Source organism: Gymnoscopelus braueri, assembly GCF_963280865.1.
Source record: "Gymnoscopelus braueri genome assembly, chromosome: 5".
Taxonomy (NCBI): domain Eukaryota; kingdom Metazoa; phylum Chordata; class Actinopteri; order Myctophiformes; family Myctophidae; genus Gymnoscopelus; species Gymnoscopelus braueri.
The window spans coordinates 8,478,747-8,501,624 of NC_137606.1; the positions used below are offsets into that span (position 1 = coordinate 8,478,747).

The 22,878-nt window shown below is 40.2% G+C and overlaps 1 protein-coding gene across 1 annotated transcript in view; it reads left to right on the forward strand.

Moving 5' to 3' along the window:
* Window positions 1–22,878, forward strand: part of elna (elastin a) — a 115,854-nt gene that overhangs the window by 75,176 nt on the left and 17,800 nt on the right. Inside the window, exons 22-47 of the mRNA XM_080428676.1 lie at window positions 2,708–2,836; window positions 4,625–4,723; window positions 5,079–5,159; window positions 5,634–5,786; window positions 6,328–6,426; window positions 6,688–6,714; window positions 6,845–6,868; window positions 7,155–7,250; window positions 7,999–8,025; window positions 8,142–8,165; window positions 8,339–8,416; window positions 8,824–8,961; window positions 9,460–9,519; window positions 10,963–11,085; window positions 11,913–11,948; window positions 12,494–12,529; window positions 15,505–15,516; window positions 15,619–15,645; window positions 16,244–16,258; window positions 16,382–16,411; window positions 16,611–16,637; window positions 17,680–17,706; window positions 18,186–18,236; window positions 21,012–21,401; window positions 21,760–21,813; window positions 22,603–22,641. Coding sequence (XP_080284802.1) covers window positions 2,708–2,836; window positions 4,625–4,723; window positions 5,079–5,159; window positions 5,634–5,786; window positions 6,328–6,426; window positions 6,688–6,714; window positions 6,845–6,868; window positions 7,155–7,250; window positions 7,999–8,025; window positions 8,142–8,165; window positions 8,339–8,416; window positions 8,824–8,961; window positions 9,460–9,519; window positions 10,963–11,085; window positions 11,913–11,948; window positions 12,494–12,529; window positions 15,505–15,516; window positions 15,619–15,645; window positions 16,244–16,258; window positions 16,382–16,411; window positions 16,611–16,637; window positions 17,680–17,706; window positions 18,186–18,236; window positions 21,012–21,401; window positions 21,760–21,813; window positions 22,603–22,641 — 1,902 coding nt within the window. The remainder of the gene's footprint in view (window positions 1–2,707; window positions 2,837–4,624; window positions 4,724–5,078; window positions 5,160–5,633; window positions 5,787–6,327; window positions 6,427–6,687; window positions 6,715–6,844; window positions 6,869–7,154; window positions 7,251–7,998; window positions 8,026–8,141; window positions 8,166–8,338; window positions 8,417–8,823; window positions 8,962–9,459; window positions 9,520–10,962; window positions 11,086–11,912; window positions 11,949–12,493; window positions 12,530–15,504; window positions 15,517–15,618; window positions 15,646–16,243; window positions 16,259–16,381; window positions 16,412–16,610; window positions 16,638–17,679; window positions 17,707–18,185; window positions 18,237–21,011; window positions 21,402–21,759; window positions 21,814–22,602; window positions 22,642–22,878) is intronic.

The window sequence follows — 22,878 nt, forward strand, 5'->3', positions numbered from 1 at the left end:
TAACTTCTTCATACCACCAGCACGCAACATCCCACAGAAAACATTCTTAATCACGTTATACAATAAAACAACATAACATTATTAATATAATAGATTACATCATTAATACAAAATGTATTATATTATAATATATCATAACATTATAATAAATATTATTATAATATATCATTATAATATAACATTTTATTACAATAATTAATATAATATATCTCTGCTGTCCAGCAGCAACCAACTAACTCCACAACGCTCATTTTTCAGGAAATGAAAAAACAAAATATACGTTTTTCAGGAAATGAAGAAATCATATATTAAAAAAATAAAAAGCAATACTGCCTCATCAAAGTTGGTATAGTGATTTTAAATATTGTCAGATATTTGCATGTGTCATATATTATCACCACTTTACCCAAATCCAGCTCAAGTGGAGTTAGGAGTTTTGTCCAAACAAAGTTAGGTGGAGTTAGGTGTCTGAATAGCTGACAATAGCTCCAATCGCTGCTGAGGGAGAGGTTTCAAATGCTAACAATGGATCTCCAAGCTCACAATGCATCACAACGTGTGAATTAATGCCCCGATGCTTCATGACACTTATTATATAGGCCTACAATAATAAACAGGACATTAAATATTACAATAACGTCTGCAAAGAGGGGTTCACAGAGTTGGAGTTCCTGTTTCTAAAACGTTGTTGATATTTAGTATGAGTTATTGGTTGATATATTGATTCTTGTACCACACCTCCTCAAGTCCATCTGTGCTTATTACCAAGATGTTTTACTGTACCAATTCTTAATAGTTAAATATTGAAATAGAATCCCAATCAATTGTAAACATTACAAATGTAATAACAAATTCTAAACAACTTCTTATCAGGTAACAACTACATATTCTTGTAACTCATGTCTTGCATTACCAATGCTGGCCAAATCAATCAACTACATGGCAGAAAACACAAGCATCACACATCCCACTACCCACTACATGCCTGACCTCGCCAAAAAAAAACTCCCACAGACGTACATGGACTGACCTGCTTCACACTGTCACCCGTCTACACATGACATCTTATGTCATACGTCCTTGTTTTATTGGCACACCAATAAAATGAACGCTTACGCGTTTCGGCTATGAGCCTTCCTCAGAGCATGCTCTGAGGAAGGCTCATGAGACGAAATTCCTTCTTTTGATATGTATACTGGACTTTGGGTCTAGCACTCCACTGAGAAAACCCATTGTTGATGCGCAACCTATTTTTCTTAGATAGAGGTATAGTGTTTGTGAGAAGAGAAAGGATAGAGGTATAGGGTAGAGCAGGAAAGGTAAGGAGAACAAATCCAGCATAGGAAGACTAGACCGAAGGGAAAGTATTCCAGTGTGACAGACCAGCCTGGTGGCAGGCGGTGCTCAGGCCTTGTTCAACAGTCAGTCTGATGGTAGCTGGATAGAAACTGTTTTAATAGGTGTTTTTACAGCATATTGTTGCTGTCGGGCAGAAACCAGCTATCTCCATGTTTCTTTTTTAAAATTATAAATCAGTGCTATTGAACACCCTTTTTACGTCTGTGTGTGGGTTTTACAAATATTGAACCAATGAAAAGTATTAAAAAGCGCTTCTGACTAAACCTCTTAACTCCTTTGGATCCTCAAATTGTCGGACAAACCAGTTAACTCCAACTTGTGGAGTTAGCTGGTTTGTCCCCCATTGATTAGAATGACGAGTCAAAAACCTCCTAACTCCACTTGAGCTGTATTTTGGTAAAGTGATAATAATATAAGGTCACATTCAAGTATCTGACAATGTATAAAGTATTGTGTTGTTCTAAGAACATGCTTTTTTAATTTCCTGAAAAGTTAATATTTTAGACATAGCATGGTTTCTGCCCGACAGCAGAGATATACGGTAGGTCATTGTATAGCTTAAGAGTATTAAGCCTAATTTCTACTTTGTGAGCCAAGTCGTGGCTCATGGCTTATAGCTCTAATAGTACAGTATCTAGTACAGAGATATGAGCCATGAGCCGCGGCATGGCTCACACAGTATAAATTACACTGACAATGACAACTGCCATTATAACTGGCATTAATTATATAAAATGCCAAAATCTGAAAAACATTCATCTCCTCACATAATCTCCTAAAATGTGGTCTACTGAATGCATTGTTCTAGTTTTAACAAGTTATAAAATACCCCGAAACCTGCCTGGTGTTGCCAGGACAGCCACAAAACCTCATCACATCAATGGAAAGAATAAGAAATTATTAGAAGAGGCTCTCTGATCTGAACCAAATCTAGCCATCTGCACTCTGATGATGTCAATTGTTGACACAGGTGCTGGCAGTGGTGTGAAGTAACTAAGTACATTTACTCAAGTACTGTACTTAAGGACAATTTTGAGGTACTTATACTTTACTGGAGTATTTCCAATTTTCGATACTTGTACATTTACTCCACTACATCTCAGAGGCTAATATTATAATTTTACACCACTACAATTATTTGAAAACTTAAGTTACTAGTTACTTTGTTAATTTTGGGGGTACTTGACATGAAAAATGTTGAGAACCACTGATATAGCAACATACGTTTTTCAGAAAACTTTAGAAGACTTTTGTAGAATCTGCCTCAGGTCTTAATGGGTTAAAGACCCACGCAGCACTCCTGTATTTATGAACCAATAGTAACACATGTTTATCTGGCATGGAGCAGGCCTTGGAGCAGGAGGAGCAGGTCTCGGCGGTCAAGGAGCACTGGGAGGAGCAGGAGGAGTTCCAGGTGGAGTACCAGGAGGAGTAGGAGGTGGAGGATACTCTGCTGCTGCCAAAGCTGCTAAATATGGTAACGTTCTTCATGTTGAATCTCCTTCAAAAATGGATTGAAACAACCTTTTATATCTGTTTTTTGTCAGCCTGCGATTTAACATGGAGGCGCATTCTGCTGATTGAAGCTCTTCCATGTCACGCACAATGTGTGTGCGTGCGTGCCTGCGTGCATGTTTGGGTGTGCGTGGGAGAGAGTGTGTATGTGTGCGCTTATCTGAAGTCGTGTCATAGTTCCAGCATTGAATCCCACACTTCCCTTTCCCTGGCCACATTAGCTCTGGCTCTCTGACTGGGGGATCCCGAGGCATTCCCAGGCCAGCATGTAGTAGATGTAATCGCACCACCTGGTCCTCGGTCTGTCCCATGGCCTCTTCCCAGCTGGACACGAGCGGAAAACCTCCCTGGGGAGGCCACCAGGAGGCAACCTGCATGCACTAAGATGTCCAACTGGCTCATTTCTACACAATAAAACAGTGGCTCGACTTTGACTCTCTCCCGGATGACTGTCAGTGTTGCCATATCTGCTTATTATAAGCAACTTTGGGCTTGTTTTTCTGTAAGGTCGCTTGTAAATATTAGTGGTTGCGTTTTTTGGGGCTCGTTTCCAAAGTGTAATTTGCTTATTTGGGCTTGCTTCCTAATGTTGTTTAAACCAGTGGTTCTCAAAGTGGTTTTCATGTTAAGGACCCCCCAATTAATATGTATTTGTCTGCGGACCCCACTGAAAACATTTTGTGCCAGGGACATACAAGATCTGGCAACACTGGTGACTGAGCTTCTCACCTTATCAATAAGTGAGAGCGACGCAATTGTGTTCTTTTGGTCATGACCCACATTTTATGACCATAGTTGAGAGCAGAAACAAACAATGACCGGTAGATCGAGAGCTTTGCCTTCTGACTCAGGTCTCTTTTTCGTCACAACAGTGTTAGTTGTAGCAACTGTGTTGGTTTGGTTTTAAACAATGTTAACAAGTTGTCAAATATATCCAAATCCTCCCTGGTGTTGCCAGGATGACTACAAATCTTGATCATGTTCAATGGGAAAAAATGATTAGCTTTGAAAGAGGCTCTCTGATCTGAACCAAATCTAGGTGGGGAATGGATGCTATCTGCACTCTGATGATGTCAATTGTTGACACAGGTGCTGGGACTCATCCAAAAATTGAAGGTCAACCACACACTGCCAAAGAAATAGTCTGGGGCTTAATTTGTTCAGACCGCCGGAAAATCTGATTTGTTCCTCAAGTCCGATTTGTTCCTCTAGTCTGATCTGTACTGTAGGTCATCCCACACTGTTATTTGCAAGTGATCAGATTGGATTTGTGTGCAGACAAACAGTCAAGTCATATTAATGATCTGATTTGCACTGTACTTTAAACTGTCTGCCCAGCTAGTTAGTTAGCATTATTGTTGTTGCCGGGCAGAAACCTTTACCATTATTTTCAGGAAATGGAAAAAAATAACCTGTGTTCCAATAGTTATTATTTAGTCACAAGCTCTTGTTAATAGCCTACTTTACCATTGGTTAAATTAAATATTTATGAAACCCACTGACAGATTTACCCACTGTTAGCCTCGCCTCCCTATTTTAGGCATGAATAATGTTACATTTTCTTCTACAAGCTCGCAGCGTGTCACATCACCAACGCATTGTGAGCTTGTAGATTGACTATTTTCACTACTTTTGCACTGTCATACGACAAAGTTAAGTATGAAATATGGTATTCCTTCATGAAAAAAACTAACAAATCAATGTATCTGTATTCTCATTGAGGGTCATGTTTTCTCATGGTTATTGGCAGGTCTCGGACCCGGTGCTGGCGGCCAGACAGGGGTCGGTTACGGTGTGCCGGGCGCTGGTGGCGGAGCGCTAGGTGGAGGAGGATTCCTAAGACCAGGAGGTACAGTAGCAGGTTCATTTAGGGCTGCCATAGCTGAACAGGTAGAGAGGCTGCCAGCTGAACGGGTAGAGAGGCTGCCATAGCTGAACGAGTAGAGAGGCTCCCTGGGGAACGGAAGCTTCCAGGTTCGAGCCCCGGCCGGCAATGTGTCGAGGTGTCCCTGAGACACTTGACCCCCTAACTGCCAGATCAATTCATGTATGCAAGCGACAGCGTCACACTAAGGAGGGTAAATTAGGCTTCAGAAGCTCATCATAGCAGAGAGGGAAACTGAAATTGCCTCAAAATAAATTTCTTATATTTCCAGGCACTGGTACCTTCCATATGTTTAATCTTCTTCTTCTTCTTCTTCTAGTGGGAGGAGGAGCAGGTCTGGGAGGTCAAGGGTCACTGGGAGGAGCAGGAGGATACGCTGCTGCCAAGGCTGCTAAATACGGTACCAGAAGTAATCAATTCAATGTCTGATGTACGGTAGTAGTTTTCTGAATGTAAACTAAAGCAACGCTGGAGTAAGTAAGTCGGTAGCTTAACGGTTCACGAGCCATGTGGTCCATACCATGAATCATACTGTGGTCAATGGACTAAACATGCCAGACCGCTGGTATGGTCTTTAAGATTACATAACAAACGTGCTTGCACATCCAATCTCACCCAGGTGCTGGACAAACAATGATCAACAGTAAAAAATAAAAATAAAACGTCTGCAACACTGGTATCTCAGCTCCTCTTGTTCTATTGCTTAGTCAACGTTTCGATCCAGCTGGTTCTTCTTCAGGAATTGAAGAAGATCCAGCCGTATCGAAACATTGAAGATTACAATTTCCTCCGATGGCGAAAATCACATTGCAGACAGAAAGGTCACAATGTTGATTAATTCACACACTTTACATGTTTATCTTGAATGGAGCAGGCCTGGGAGCAGGAGGAGCAGGCCTGGGAGCAGGAGGTGCCGGGGTAGGCCTGGGACTAGGAGGTGCAGGAGCAGGCCTGGGACTAGGAGGTGCAGGAGCAGGCCTGGGAGGTGCAGGTGCTGCTGCTGCTGCTGCCAAAGCTGCTAAATACGGTATGCAGACAAACAGTCAAGTCATATTAAAGATCTGATTTGCACTGTACTTTGAACTGTCTGCCCAGCTACTGTAGCTAGTTAGCATTATTGTTTCTGTCGGGCAGAAACCTTGTATGTCCAAAACCATTACCATTATTTTCAGGAAATGGAAATTAAAAAAAATTACCTGTGTTCCATTATTACCAGTTATTATTTAGTCACAAGCTCTTGTTAATAGTCTACTTTACCATTGGTTAAATTAAATATTTATGAAACCCACTAACAGATTTACCCACTTTAAACCTCGCCTCCCTATTTTAGGCATATAGGTGAAAATGTAAAATTTGCTTTCGAATGTAGCGGAAACAGCCAATCTACAAGCTCACAACGTGTCACATCGCCAAAGCGTTGTGAGCTTGTAGATTGACTATTTTCACTACTTTTGCACTGTCATACGACAAAGTTAAGGATGAAATATAGTATTCCTTCATGAAAAAACTAACAATACAATGTATCTGTATTCTCATTGAGGGTCATGTTTTCTCATGGTTATTGGCAGGTCTCGGACCCGGTGCTGGCGGCCAGACAGGGGTCGGTTACGGTGTGCCGGGCGCTGGTGGCGGAGCGCTAGGTGGAGGAGGATTCCTAAGACCAGGAGGTACAGTAGCAGGTTCATTTAGGGCTGCCATAGCTGAACGGGTAGAGAGGCTGCCATAGCTGAACGGGTAGAGAGGCTGCCATAGCTGAACGGGTAGAGAGGCTGCTATAGCTGAACGGGTAGAGAGGCTGCCATATCTTCAGGAATTTAAGAAGATCCAGCAGTATCGAAACGTTGAAGATTACAATTTCCTCCGATGGCGAAAATCATATTGCAGACAGAAAGGTTACATGTTTTAACGCGGTTTGTTTTGTGCTACAGGAGCTGGCGGGGCGGGCGGACTTCCTGGTAAGCATCATCCTCGAGTACTACACATATATTATTATAGTAGTACTTTTATAACATATTTATTGATTACAGTAGCATTACAAATCTGATTAGTTTTGACTAATGTTTATGGCACTGGCTTTTGTTTCAGCTGGTGGTGTTCTGCCTCAATATGGTGAGAATGTGATGCAAAACGTGTCAGATATGTGTTGTTGTACAGTCAGACTTGTTATTTCTAGTTTCTAGTCAGATAGATTGCTTTATTTGTCATTTGTTTTTCATCTGCAAGCAGCTTCAGAAAAAAATATGTTTCTCCTAGCTAAGGACAGCAAAGATTCGTAAAAGGATAAATAAATACTGCAAACAAATACTGTATCAATCTAAATAAATAAATCCTAAAAAGTAGTTGTCGTATAGCTACCCTGTCCCCAATTGTCATGTCCTCCTTCTCCTCCTCGTAGGAGCAGGCGCCGGTCTGGGAGGTCAAGGGTCACAGCAAGCAGCAGCAGCAGGATACGCCGCAGGATACGCAGCTGCCAAGGCTGCTAAAGGCTACGGTAACAGAATCTAAATCTGATGTACTGTAGGCATTTACTGTATGGGTGAAGCAACACTGGTGTACTCGGGCTGAATTCACAACAGCTGAGGTCGGCACTAGTCATTCACTGCCAATGACGTGTTTGATGTGTTTTGGTGTTTTCAGTGTTAGACGCTAGATGGCGCTCTTCGCAAACCTATGAGTCACCATTTGACTCCGAGGGAAGCAGCAAATCACGTTATCGCAAAAAAAGCCAGCTACATTCACTTCCATTCTAATGGATTTGGAAGAAGGCCTTTTTCTCTGCTATGAGTGCTTTCTGTTGCTTTTTGGCGAAAACAATCTACATTCAACTGCCAATAACTATGGAACGGATGATCGCGATGGCACGCTTCTTTTTCCCCGATTCTACGAGACTCGGATACGTCTTTTAAAGTGATCGGTGGATGGGTCGTTGTGAAAAATAATATTCGATGTTTTTTCAAAGGTTAGTGAAAACGCTCAGAATCGCTGGCTAGGTCGGCTATAGACGATGTTTTATTCTGGCAGTGAATGAGTTAAGTGCAATACATTTAGTTCAAGGTTATGAGTGACAGCCTGTCAACGTGTCTCTCTTCTGGATGCCCTACCGAGGTGAAGAAACGGATGGTATGGAAGTAACCACATGACCATTGACAGCGATGCGTTGTGCGCTTTGTAAATCTATTTTCGGAAAAAAGAGCAGACCAAGTAGAGCCAATGTACTTTTTGTTTGTTTTGTGCTACAGGAGCTGGCGGGGCGGGCGGACTTCCTGGTAAGCATCATCCTCGAGTACTACACTAGTAGTACTTTTATAACGTATTTATTGATTAGCATTACAAATCTGATTCGTTTTGACGCTAATGTTTATGGCACTGGCTTTTGTTTCAGCTGGTGGTGTTCTGCCTCAATATGGTGAGAATGTGATTCAAGACATGTGTCAGATATAATGTTGAATGTTGTCAGACTATTTGTTGTTGTTATTTCTATAGTTGTTATATGGCTAATACACACATGTTCCTCACCAAGCACTATAACTAGATTTCCAGGTGCTGCTGGTAAACCTCTTCCTCTTCCTCCTCGTATAGGAGCAGGAGCAGGTCTCGGAGGTCAAGGGTCACTGGGAGGCGCAGCAGGATACGCCGCTGCCAAGGCTGCTAAATACGGTAACAGATGTAAACAAACACATAGTTGATGTAGGCACTAGGCATGTACAGTACTGCACAAGTAAAGCAACACTGGTGTACTTGAGGCTAAATTCACAACAGCTGCGTACGTCGACAGTAGTCTCTACAACGTTAAGTGCAATAAATTGAGTCCAAGGTTATGAGTGACAGCCTGATAACGTGTCTCTCTTCTGGATGCCCTATCGAGGTGAAGAAACGGACGGTATGGAAGTAGCAAAATCTGAAATCAAATTTTTAAACTACATGACCTATTTATTGACTAAAATGAATAGGTTTAGGTAGAAAATGTATCAGTAGAATAATCGCTTAGAAAATAATGGATAGTTGTAGCCCTGCAGTGAATTAATTCACAACACTAATACATTTTTTTATCTGGCATGGAGCAGGTCTGGGAGCAGGAGGAGCAGGTCTAGGAGGTCAAGGAGCACTGGGAGGAGCAGGAGGAGTTCCAGGAGGAGCAGGAGGAGTTTCGGGAGGAGTAGGAGGTGGAGGATACTCTGCTGCTGCCAAAGCTGCTAAATATGGTAATGAATATCTGACATATTAATTCACATGTAAAGTAAGGGTTTGATATAATTTTGTTGCTTTGCTGCAAGTTCACCAGGTGGTGTGAAAACCATCTAAATATGGTAAGGAAAACAAACCATCAAGTCCCATTGACTCCATTAAGTTATCACCATTTGGTATATTGTTTATTAAGGATCCCCATTAGTCTACACTGTAGTGGAGAAGACTATTCTTCCTGGGGTCAAGGCTATGTATGTATGGTATAAGATGCTATTAAATGAATGCTGCTGCTGCTACTATAAAATGTAATAGGTACTTGGCTCCAGCATGTTTTCATCCACTCTTACCTGTTGTTGAGCAACCTCATGGATTCATGGTAATCCTGGACTCAACAAACCTGGGAATTGCAGACAGAAAGTTCTACTTGTGTAAACCTGTAGACATCATTTACAATCCTTCAGTTAACTAGTTTTCCCTAAAGACAAACTGATATTAAAATGTCCCTGCTGTTGTAGGATTGGCTCCAGGTGTAGGAGGTGCAGGAGTGGTCCCTGGAACTGGAACTGGAATTGGAGGTACAGTATAACTAAAATGGCAAAGTGACAGCTTTTACTGTACTGGGTCTGTATCCCAGTTCAGTGGCGTATCCAGGGGGTGGCCTGGCATGGCCCACCCTGGAATCTGACTGGCCACCCCAGGTGCCCCCCTATTACACACGTTTCGGAGTTGGAAATACACTCTGAGAAAGCACACTGACTACTCCCGAGTGAAAACTGAAAGGCCTGGTTTTCCAAGCACCTGAGTGACAACAATGACGGTCGGATGAAGTCATTGTGTGATGTGTGATGAAACAATACAATTAACAGACAAAATTGGAACCTGGCGGAGATTTTTAGTTTTGCACCCTGTCCGTCTGTCCGTGTGTGTGTCCGTGTGTCCGTCCGTGTGTCTGTCTGCGAGCAGCTAATCTCCGCCACTGTTGGCCCGGTCGCTGCGAAACTGTGCACACACACTCCCTGGATGCCAATTCAGAACCTTTGCCCCAATTTTTTCAGATTGGCCTGTTATAGCGCCACCAGGAGGCCGATTTTTGCAACAAAAAAAAATTGACATTACTCCTACAGATGTTGTCCAAACATCACACTAATCGGTACACAGTATTTCATAGTCATCTGATCAACACGGATCTGTCTGATTTTCCATATTCCATCCTGATTGGCTAAGATTGACTTCCAAAGTTTTTAGGATTGGTTCGTTTTGAACAAAATGCCTCAAATCATGAACGCAGCGTGCGATTTGCGTGAAATTTTGCACACACATTCCCACTAGGCCGAGGAAGAAATGCCAGCCTTTTCACATTGGTCTGTTATAGCGCCACCAACAGGTCTAATTTAGCAAAACACATTTTTGGAACAAAATGCCTCAAATCATGAATGCAGTGTCCAATTGCAGTGAAAGGCCTAAGAAGAAATGGCACCCTTTTCACATTGGCCTATTATAGCACCACCAGGAGGCCACAATAACCTACCTGACCTGGCGGAGACCTGTGCTCCAAGGAGCACTTTTTCTAGTTTACTATGAAATTGCGGCGGATACATGTAATTCATTTTAAAATAGCAAAAGTAGCAGATCTGCAAGCACGAAATGTGGCGCGATGCTTTTCTGTGATGCTGTGTAGTATGATCAAGTAGGGCATTAATTTACGAAAAAACACAAAAAGTTCAAATGTGGAGATATAAGGTTTCTGCCCGACTGCAACAATATAGAACTTTAACGTTTCAACAAAAGTCATTTAATGCATTCAATGAAGGTAAAAGAGTACATGTTTGTTTGCTGCTGTCCTCACAAATATTTTGAGATGGGGGTCCGCGGCCAAATGCATAATTCTGGGGACATGAATACGTTTGAGCACTGATATAGCAATGATTTAGGATTTAGAAGACATTTTTTTTATCGGCCTCAGGTCTTAATGGATTAAGCCCCCTTCAATGAAGGTAAAAGATGACATGTGTCCTCAGGTGGGCCCGGTGGGGCAGGCATCACAGGCGTAGGACTGCCTGCACCGGGAGCTACACCAGGTGCAGATCTGGGTGGTGGAGGACTTTTAACTGGCACAGGGGTGCCCTCCGCTGTAAAACCAGGTACAGTACACCTTTAGTGTGTGGTTTCTACTACATGATCTGTAAAGCATTAAGTTAAGTGGCTGATTGAAGCTTTTTTCTCAGCTGAAAACGACAAAGCGCTCGCCTAAAAACGCTTCCAAACGCCCAAGTTGAAAATATTTCAGCTCAAGCTTCAAGCAGCTTCAAGCAGATAAAAACGGCACACGCGAACGAACGCCCCAGCGCAAAATAAATGCTCAGCGCTACGCCACGCTGCTGGCATTCACGCGGCAATTTAACTGCGCTCAGAAAAAATACTTCTTAGTGGACATTGGCCCTAAGAGTACAATTTTGAGTACAATTTTGACTATATGACTATAAACATGCTTCAACATGAATTAATTAACCTACAGTATCATGATGATTAGTAGTAAGTACCACAATTCAAAAGTTGGACACATTAACAATCATACAGAGCAGAGCAGTCATACAGCAGTCAGAGTCCAGATGACCCGTGATAGGACCCCAGATGTACTCAAATGTTGCAAAATTTTCTTGTTTGTTGCAATGCAGCCTTTCAAGGTGTATCAATGATACAAACTCACATCCAGTGAAACAAGGAACGGTGGAAGTCTTCCACTCTGCTTAATTATTCTCTTTGCTACAAGTATACCAAATAAGAGTCTGTTGGACAGAGTACGGTAAAGCTTCGGAGCAACCAAACAAGGCAGTTAGTGCATCAGGTTCAATCTACCTATACCTATACCAAGCAAAAATATTTTTGCCAAAATAAAACAATTTTCGGACTAAACCAGAAAGTGTGACCCATCTTGGAGATGTTGCATAACCTTTTTTTTCTTTTATAGGAAAAGAGCTATATCCTGAAATTACGCCTGCCCCAGGTACAGTGAAGTTAAAATAGTTTTTGACTAGACTTCCCATTTCAGGATGCTTGGACCCCTATAACAATACAGGTTCAGACTAGAACCCCATAATAAAATTGTCAATTAACGGATGTACATTATATGGTTAATGTTAAACAGAATAATAGTCTTGCCATTATAATCGCTATTAACATACAAATTATGCTTTTATTTCTTCATTTGTTTTTGTTTTTTTAAATTTTCTTGTTTGTTGCAATGCAGCCTTTCAAGGTGTATCAATGATACAAACTCACATCCAGTGAAACAAGGAACGGTGGAAGTCTTCCACTCTGCTTAATTATTCTCTTTGCTACAAGTATACCAAATAAGAGTCTGTTGAACAGAGTACGGTAAAGCTTCGGAGCAACCAAACAAGGCAGTTAGTGCATCAGGTTCAATCTGAAAACGGTACCTATACCTATACCAAGCAAAAATATTTTTGCCAAAATAAAACAATTTTCGGACTAAACCAGAAAGTGTGACCCATCTTGGAGATGTTGCATAACCTTTTTTTTCTTTTATAGGAAAAGAGCTATATCCTGAAATTACGCCTGCCCCAGGTACAGTGAAGTTAAAATAGTTTTTGACAAGACTTCCCATTTCACACAGAAAAATCTGAATGAATTTCTTTTTAAATGAATGTGCATATAGGAATGTAGAAGGCCAAAGAACAGATGGTGCCCCATATGGGGCTATTTTAAAATAATTTTACACACATAGTTCAACAGTGTTATGAAACATATCCTGAGAGTTTTGTGATGTTGGACAAACGTTTTTTTTGTGCCTATTTATACTAATTTGGGTTATCAGTATTTGTGTTTAAATTTTTAGTGCCCCCCCAGTTGTTGATTTGAATGAGACATGCAGGGTATGTTTCATGTGCATTACTTATGTAAACATATCTTGCACATTTTCTGATGACGGTTGTTGACTTTGGTCTATTTATGTTTTGATCCATGCCCCATGAAGGTCACTCGGTCAATATCTTAAAATCTAAATAAGATATCAAGTCATGTGTCAGTTGTGATGGGGTTTGTCCAATAATGATTCACAGAAGATTGAGTAGCAATCAGACTTATACGGTTTAGGAGGAGATGTAAAAAATGTGTTTTACCAACAAACAAAAAAATGGAGGAATTTTGTTAGCGAAACTTACGGTTCGAAAGTTATAGGGCTAAATGAAAGTTTATTGTTTCAGCACCACCATCCAGCCATTCAGTATATTTCTTTTGCCTGAGTAGTGGTTGAGATTTCCAACCTATCTGACAAGTTTGGAAGCTGTAGCTGTTACAGTTTCTGAGACCCATAGGCTATTATTTTAGCTGAGATACAGATACAATAGGGTTTCAGCTGCTTCAAATGCTTGGACCCCTATAACAATACAGGTTCAGACTAGAACCCCATAATAAAATTGTCAATTAACGGATGTACATTATAAGGTTAATGTTAAACAGAATAATAGTCTTGCCATTATAATCGCTATTAACATACAAATTATGCTTTTATTTCTTCATTTGTTTTTGTTTTTTTAACTATTCTTAAAGATTTCTCCAGCAAGCCACAGGCCAGAACCTGAGCAGTTAGCATAATAATGCTAACCCACCATTGTAGCATTCCTACCCACTGCTGTCTGGCAATTGCGGCCCAACCCGTGGTTTGAGCATTTGAGCGCATTGCACCAGCACTCTGCCCTCATTCCTATGTTACCTTTACTTTTTAACCCGCCTGTCCGAATAAAAAAGTGACCTATCTGTAATGCTACTGCTACCAGCAATTAAATTCCTTTAGCTTGTATCCTCCCCCTGCTATTGGAAGTGCAGCAATGGCTTTTACCTGTGCGTGCGTGCGTGCGTGCGTGCGTGTGTGTGTGTGTGTGCGCGTGTGTTTTTGTGTGTGTGTGTGTGTGTGTGAGTGAGTCTCCTGTAGGCTACTCTGTGTGTCTTTTTCATGCAACTGTATGATCAAATTGGAACCTGTTGTCTTTTGGCAGAAGTTGAACCCTCGCCTAATGCCACAACTGGCAAGGCCCCCGAGGTCCCACAGCCCAGTAAGGCTTGTTATTTGCAACAAAGTGCAATTTGTTAAAAAAAACAACTACTTGGTTTAAGAATTCTCATAATGTCATTCCTGTTATCTAGGACTGCCCCAATCAAAGTTTATGAATATGAACAATTCTCCCATATAAGCCAGAAACCAAAGAGAGACACAGTGAAAGAAGGAATTTTTGGGGGGATAGGCATGCAGCTGATATATATTTTTTTTAAGAAAGCCTAAGCCTGATAACAGTATATTTGTGATAGGTTCAGAGCTGAATGTTAATCTGGGAACCCCCCAACATTATTTGGGGACCCTCCTGGGGGTCCCGACCCCCCAGTTTGGGAACCACTAGCATGGTGCCACCTTTTATACAGTCGTAGAATTACAGATGCAAGTCTTAGTTCTCCAGTTTCTAGCTCTGTGAGAGATCTGTTCATGCTTGCATGATTTTGCAAGCTTCTTGCAATATTGATTTGACACTCCTAGAACACAGGAATAATATATGGTTTCTTGTATTATTATTAGGTTTAGTATTACTTTTTTTTTGGTTTACCTTATTTCAGCATTTCATAACATCTGACCTTGTTTTATGCATTGTCCTTGAATTTTTGTGAAATTCTGCCAAAAGCACGTTCATTCTCAAATTCCTAATGGAATGAATTGTCAAATTCCTCATCAGATGGAGCTTTAAGAGCATCTATACATGTCAGTTGTAGAGATACTGTGTACGATATGTAGTCAGCCAGTCCTCAACTGTCAGATGTCATGTTATGCTGAACTTTGACTTATGCAGTAGTTTCCTTGCACCCTACTTTGTCTTTACTATACTAACTGCTCGCTGTGCTTGTTGCTCATCATTAACAATAATTGATAATTGATTAATCCTCTCCACCCAACAAATAGTGATGGTTTGATCTGGAATTTGATATTCCTTCACAAAAAAATATTATGTACTATTATGTAATGTACAATTCTTTCACTCTTTTTCCCTGAGTAGCTGTAGTATTTCTTAAACTTCTATCGCAGGGGATCTAACCATTTTTGTAAAGTTGTAATGTTTGAAATGTCATCTCACTGAAGCCATTGTTACAATGAAAGCGGCATAGAAACTTTATAGAAGTTTGATTTAAAGTACAGTTTTTATACAGCACATGTGCGCCCCTGCTTTAGAATATGACCTTTACAGTAGAATGTAGATTTGTGTGTCTGTGGTTTCTGACATGAATTTCCATCTATTGTTTTTTCTTACGTCTATACTGTGTTACACAGGCAAGTAAAAACATTTAGTCATTTTGTTGCAAAGTGTGTTATTGTCATTTCCACATTTATTAATCTATAATATTGACTTTATGTTTTTAACCACAGTTACATTGTATGCACTTGCAATGTGTAAAAGTAACAAAATATGTATGTTTACTGTACAGTATGTGTACAGATCTGTGGGACAAATCTAGCTAATTGTTCATATTGCTTTTCTTTTTGTGTTCTGTTGCATCAGCAAAACCAGGCGGTAAGTAAAATAGACTGTTGTACTTCTTATAATTGATTCATTAATTTGATTAGTGTGACTCAACTAATTTTATCCTTATTGCATTACTGGTTGCTTTGACAGTTGGTGCAGGAGTTGTTCATCCTAGTGGTGAGTAATAATAATAATTATTAATAATAATAATAACACATTTGATTGTGCTACATGGCATAAAACGTTAAGAAAAGAGATAAAAACACTGTAATGCAGTAGTGGAACTGTGTGTGTGTGTGTGTGTGTGTGTGTGTGTGTGTGTGTGTGTGTGTGTGTGTGTGTGTGTGCGTGTGCGTGCGCGTGCGTGCGTGCGTGCGTGTGTGTGTGTGTGTGTGTGTGTGTGTGTGTGTGTGTGTGCGCGCTCGCCCCTGCCTGCCTGCCTTTCTGTCTGTCTGTCTGTCTGTCTGTCTGTCTGTCTGTCCATGCACAGCTATTTTTTGATTAGCATTAGAACTTCCCACTTGTGCATATATATATACATGTTACACCCAAACAAAATAATTCCAAAACTGTTGCTGGATTGCCATGTAATTTGCTGTCCACCTTCATGTTCCCCTGACGGTGGCCTCACAGACTTTAGGGGCTGCTAGCGAGACTTTTACACTCTTCGATATGGACTCTTTTAGATTCTGCTCATAAAAAATAATATATTGGATATGGTATGAAATCTATTTACCGTACATTGTTATCTGTGTTTGTTTGTTTGTTTGTACAGGTGGAACAGGTGTTGGTAAGCAGACATACATTTGATTATGCATTTTCTCCATTCAACTTAACATAATTTTGTTTAATTTGTGTTCACTAACATTATGAAACTCAAACTGATCGCTTGCATGTGTTTTATATTGTATAGGTGGAGCTGGTGTTCCAGCACCCTCTGGTGGTAAGAGAGATTATTTGAATCATATTACTGTGATAATTGAATTGAAATTTCTCTCTCTCTCTCTCTCTCTCTCTCTCTCTCTCTCTCTCTCTCTCTCTCTCTCTCTCTCTCTCTCTCTCTCTCTCTCTCTCTCTCTGTCTGTCCATTTAATGCTGAAAGTTAACTGATTATCTGTACATTTGTTTTGTTTTTTTTCCAGTTGGTACAACAGGTCAAGGTCAACCTAGTAAGTGTTACTTAATTACTTATTTGTCTTCCCTTTTTTTTCTGTATTCATCTGTTGTTCTCAACTCTGTACCTGAGACAAATACTGCCTTGCTGTGCAATGTTAAAACTAAGCCTTAAAAAAAAAACATAATGTACAGTATACAGTACAGCACAGTAGTGTTGGCTACGTTTAAAAACATGCACATTGATGCAGACGATTATCGAATGAACATGTCATTAACGTATTGTAACATACAAAATAAAAGGACTGATAATGGAATTATCATTAAAAGGATGAGTGAAATCAATGTGATATCATTGAATTGACATGAATTAAAATGAAACTACATGCAATGAAACTCCTGCAGTCTCAGAGGACTTCAATGTCACCTTCTTTAAATAATGTAAGCCATTTTTTTAGGATAATTATATTTTTGCCTAAATGAGCTCTTCATGACACTGGCCACCTCTGGTAAATTTGCCTATATCCTTATTGAAAAGATCATGCTGTTCCCACCCCAGTAGTATAATGGCTCTCAAGTGTGTAGGCCCTAAGTCACAAAGACAATGTAAATTGCTTAAGTCTGGTTTACAATTGCCTAAGTCAAAACATAAATTGTCCTCTTATGTTACATAAGTGACAGACTGTGTTATTTGTATGTCAATAGCTATATAATGTTATAAACGTTCTGGGTGAAATGATTAAGAAATATCATGTAGTTTGTTTTGGTTCAGTTTTTTCTGTTTTCTGAAAGAAAAAAAAAAGACATAGGACATTATTTTAAGAAGGTAATGATACATACTTGTATTTTCTTCCAAAGTTTGTATAGTTTAACCATGAAGGTGAAATGTTTTTCTGTGTTTCGGTCTTTTCCCATAATCTGGTTTGTAAAATATGAAATTCCCAAACATTTCTGAACGTGGGTACATTTATTTATTTGGTTTCATGACACAAAAATCATTATTTCAAGAAACTAATCAGATGAATGTTTCCAAATGAAACCCATTGTGTTCATTCAGAATATGATACTTAATGTAATAATCTTCCTTCACTCGTTTAGTTGGTACCGGGGTGCAACAACCAGGAGGTAGGAGTCGTTTCACGTATACATACATACATACATACATACATACATACATACATACATACATACATACATACATACATACATACATACATACAGTATATATATACATATATACGTATGTACGTACGTACATACATACATACATACGTACATTCATTCATTTGTCATCATGAAGCTCTTTTGAAATTAGTTAATTAGGTGTAATGCATTAGCTGACCACATAGTGGTGACAAACTACAAATCTAGCAACTATATCTCACTATGTCACTGCACCTTGTAAAACTGTAATCCTTGTTTTCTGTAGTGTAAACTTGGTTGCGCCCTGTGTCATGCACCAAAATGAGTAGATCTACAAGCTCACAACACGTCACACTGCGACACGTTGTGAGCTTGTAGATCTGCTATTTTCAGTGGACATGGCACGCAACTAAGTACAAGTCAACCTGAAAGAAACCAACACACAGCACTGTTATTTTCAGGTGCGGGTGTTGGGACAGGGGGAAAACCACCTAAACCATACCTACCAGCAGGTAAGGATGTCTAATATCTGCCCTTACATTTTCTGCTCAAGTATATAATGTATATGTATATATGTATACTGTACGTATATGTATATGTATATGTATATGTATATGTATATGTATATGTATATGTATATGTATATGTATATGTATATGTATATGTGTGTGTGTATATATATATAGATATATATATATATATATATATATATATATATATATATATATATATATATATATAGATAGATATATAGATGTAGATGTAGATGTAGATGTAGATGTAGATGTAGATGTATAGATAGATAGTTAGATAGATAGATAGATAGATAGATAGATAGATAGATAGATAGATAGATAGATAGATAGATAGATAGCTTGAAAGCTACCCAATTGCCGAGTACTTGTAGTTACTTTTCACCCCTGCACAATGATATTGTGCTTGTATGTGAATTTATGCCCCTTAGATTTATGGGTGAAGCAGGCGAGATTTAGCTCCTTTTCTAGATAGGTGGCAGCAGAAGCTAGCGAATAGGTGGGTGTCATTTACAATATCCAAATAATTGACATGAGATTATGTAAATAAAATATACAGTATTTATCCTAACATAAAGTGGGAGATTGCTGAGCTATGAAAAACTGATTTAGTTAATCCCTCCAAAGACTTTGAATATACTGCATACAGTACAGTATGTCAAATGTCATGTAAATGTCAGCATATCTCAGCATATGTCAGCAGAAAATTGCATAATTATTTTCTTTTCTTTTTTGGGGGGAAGACCTACGTTACACCTCTAATTGGGCCCCCTCTGAATTTTGGCTTGCATGACTACCCTGACTGCAGATGTACTTGTAATATTAGAATTAGACTCAAATCTAGCATTAGAATGCTCTAGCAAACAGATTGCTTAAAATAACATTTGAATCATCTTATCTTCACCACAATTTGATATATTATTTCGTTTATTTCAGTCATACTTGAATACTACACAACATTATGTCGTTATTGACTGCAAAACCATCTATCATTTATGTACATGAATCAATAGACTTACTGTCATCATCAATTGTCTCTCTTTAATGCCCCAAGGCCCATTAAGACAACACTCTATGAATTATGATTATATTGGGAGATACATTTGCATAATGCTAACCTCTGGTCCTCTAAGCATGTTTTCTTTGTGGTTTGAATAAATGATTAAACACACACTCACTCACTCACACACACACACACACACACACACACACACACACACACACACACACACACACACACACACACACACACACACACACACACACACACACACACACACACACACACACACACACACACACACACATGCGCGCACACACACACACACACACACACACACACACACACACACACACACACACACACACACACACACACACACACACACGTCTTAATCGATTTAATCGTTGCATGATCCTTTCTAAGCCTTCATGTCATAATTCACCACTTCATAGCTGTCGTTGTGAAAAATGCATAACATATTCAAAGGTCATAGTTCATCCTTCTATAATCCCCCTGTGCGTTCATGTGACTGGATGTATGATTTAATGATCCAACGTGAATCCATAATGCAGCTGGTAAAATATGCAAATAAATACGGCATCATGCCTTTTTGTGCCTGGTTACCCCCCGTGTTGTCTGAGTTCTCATCAGTCTTGTATGCCGCAATCAACAGCATTAACCTGGGGTCCCTCCCTATTCTACGTAAGGTTTAAAAAAAAAAAGAACATTCAACAGCGTATCTACAAGCTTGGCTATTTTGACTCTTCATCTTGCACAAAGTATATACATATAAGGAAGGACTCTGATATGGCCAGATACGGCCCAGATATGGCTCTGTAAAAGTCTGATATGGGGCTCGGACATGATTACTGGCTACTGACCTATGGACTGGTAGAATTAAAAGTTATAGAGCAGCTTATGTTATGAGATATGTGCTCAGCTCATCATTTAGCATATATTTCATTCAGCATGGAAAAAAAGCATAAAAAACAACTAATCACCTCACAAAGTCTTGATTGACAAAGACCAAAATGGTCCAATTAATCCATTATTTGACTGTGACAGGACAGTCCTAGTTTGTACATAATAATGTTAATCCAAAAGTTAATGTTAATCATTATGAAGCAACAGCAGTAATCTACAGCAGTGGTACTCAACCAGTGGTTTGGGGAACACCAGTCGTCCTTCAGGGGGTTCCAGGTGGTCCCCAGCTAAATGATGGAGAGTTGGTAACCAAATGGACCCTTATAGATCTTTAACTCTTGAGAGTGTAAAATGAAACCAAATGGTTTCATTTTACGCTCTCAAGAGATAATGAATAATTGTTAAAGATCTGCATTACTTAATTAAAGAATTGTTATTTTGATCAACGTTTGCCTGTTATCTCCTATGGTACCACATCAATACAACATGGAATTGTGGACAATATCTTATCTAACGATAACAAAATATTCTACGTTTTGGGTCTAGAGTCTCAGAGTCATCTCATCAAATGATGGTCCGCGGCTCAAATAAATAATGGACCTTGATATTAAAAGGGTTGAAAACCACTGACCTGATGTAGCCTCCTCGCTGATCTTCACTCCAAGCAGGCTTGGGGAGCCTCCTTGCTCTTGGCTCCTCCAATTTAACATTTGTGGTGACGCGAAGGAATCTCCGGGTCACGGAGAAGGCAATGAGGCAGAGAAATGTGAGTTATTGACATTTTAGCTGATGTGTTTCAATCACATCTTTTTCTGTGCTTCCTTCAGCTCCGTATGGTGGTGGTGCTGGAGTCCCATATGGCGCTGGTGTTCCGTACGGAGGTGCTGGAGGGACGTACGGTGCTGGACTTCCCTACGGTGCTGGTGCTGGACTTCCCTACGGTGCTGGTGCTGGACTTCCCTACGGTGCTGGTGCTGGACTTCCCTACGGTGCTGGGGCCGGAGTTCCCTACGGTGCTGGGGCCGGAGTTCCCTACGGTGCTGGGGCCGGAGTTCCCTACGGTGCTGGGGCCGGAGTTCCCTATGGTGCTGGGGCCGGAGTTCCCTACGGTGCTGGGGCCGGGACCGGGGTTGGACTTCCCTACGGTGCTGGGGCTGGGGGCACCGGGGTTGGAGGTGCTGGAAGCCTACCTGCAGCTAAGCCTTTGAAGCCCCCAGGTATGCTATACCAGAGGTTCTCAACCTTTTGAAGACCCCCCAGTTTAATATTGTCTCTGTCGGGTGGAAACCTCATACTGTATGTCCAAAATTGTTACTTTTCAGGATTCAAATTCAAAAGCGGCAAAAGTAGCAGATCTACAAGCTCGAAACGCGTCGCTTCTCGCCGCGTTTCGAGCTTGCGGATCTGCTACTTTTGATGCTTTTGTGTGACGCTGTAGTATGATCAAGTAGGCCGTTAATTTACGAAAAAACACAAAAAGTTAGAATATGGAGATAAGAGGTTTCTGCCCGACAACAACGATATGCAGCGTGTATATTCTCTCATGTTGATATGTTGTGTGTGGTGGTCTTGCAGTGGTAGGTGGAACCGGAGGGGCTGGTATCCCACTGGCAGCGGGACCTGGTGCAGGTATGGATTCTACACAACCCTCTAACTCACCTACATTTACAACAATGACGTCACACCTGTGTTAATTTTGACAGCAAATTTTGATAGTCATAGTCTTTTGAATAAAATTCAATCTAGTTTTAGTCTTGTTTAGTCATCAGAAATGTTTTAGTGTCAGTCTAGTTTTAGTTGACTAAATATCATCAAGATTTTAGTCGACTAAAATGTCTCTTGGCGGGCTTCAATGGTGTTGTAACGCCTGATTTATTCTTCAGCTTCAGCTGCGACGCGTTGTGAGCTTGTACATCTGCTTTTTTTCGGAGCACGACACCAGTGCATAACCAAGCATAAAAAGACTTGTCTTACGTAGTAGTTCTTCTCCACTAGTCCCTCCCTAACATTTTCGTCTAGTTTGTTAATTTGTTGACGAAATAGTCAATATATTTTGTCACAGTTTTAATCATCAAAGCTTAGTTTTTATTTAGTCTTTATTTAGTTTTCGTCAGTGAAAAGAAGTAGTCAAAGAAATGTTTTTGTCATAGTTTAGTCGACGAAATCAACACTGCATCACACTACATTATATAATTTCAGCCAAAATGTATTATCATAAACCGGATCTCCCTTTGAAGAAAATGTAATGTAATGTAATAATTTCACAACGTTTAGTTTAACTATTGAAGAATGTGTTGTTGATCTTATCAGTTACTATTTCTATTGCCGTTGCCATTCCTTGAGTGAGGCCAAGTCCAAGGTAATAATAAAGCCACGTGTCAGGAAATAAAGCTGCTTTTTTCTGTCATCATGATTCAGGGGGATACAATCCATATTATGGTCAATATTATGGACAGGGTATGTATAAGAGAGGAACAGGATGACGGCACTCAAACACTAATTCACTCCAAGCTTGCTTGGTTTGAATAGTTCTGCCTTTTTGCTTTGCTAGTGCACAAAGCGACCGTTGTACAGGAAATGCCATCCGTCTGTATTTCCTGTGTAGCTTCTGTGGTGGGTGTCAGGGTTGAGATGCCTCCTGGGAGCTTAGATACTGTAGATACTAGGTCAGGAGATAGAAAAACCCAGACGACT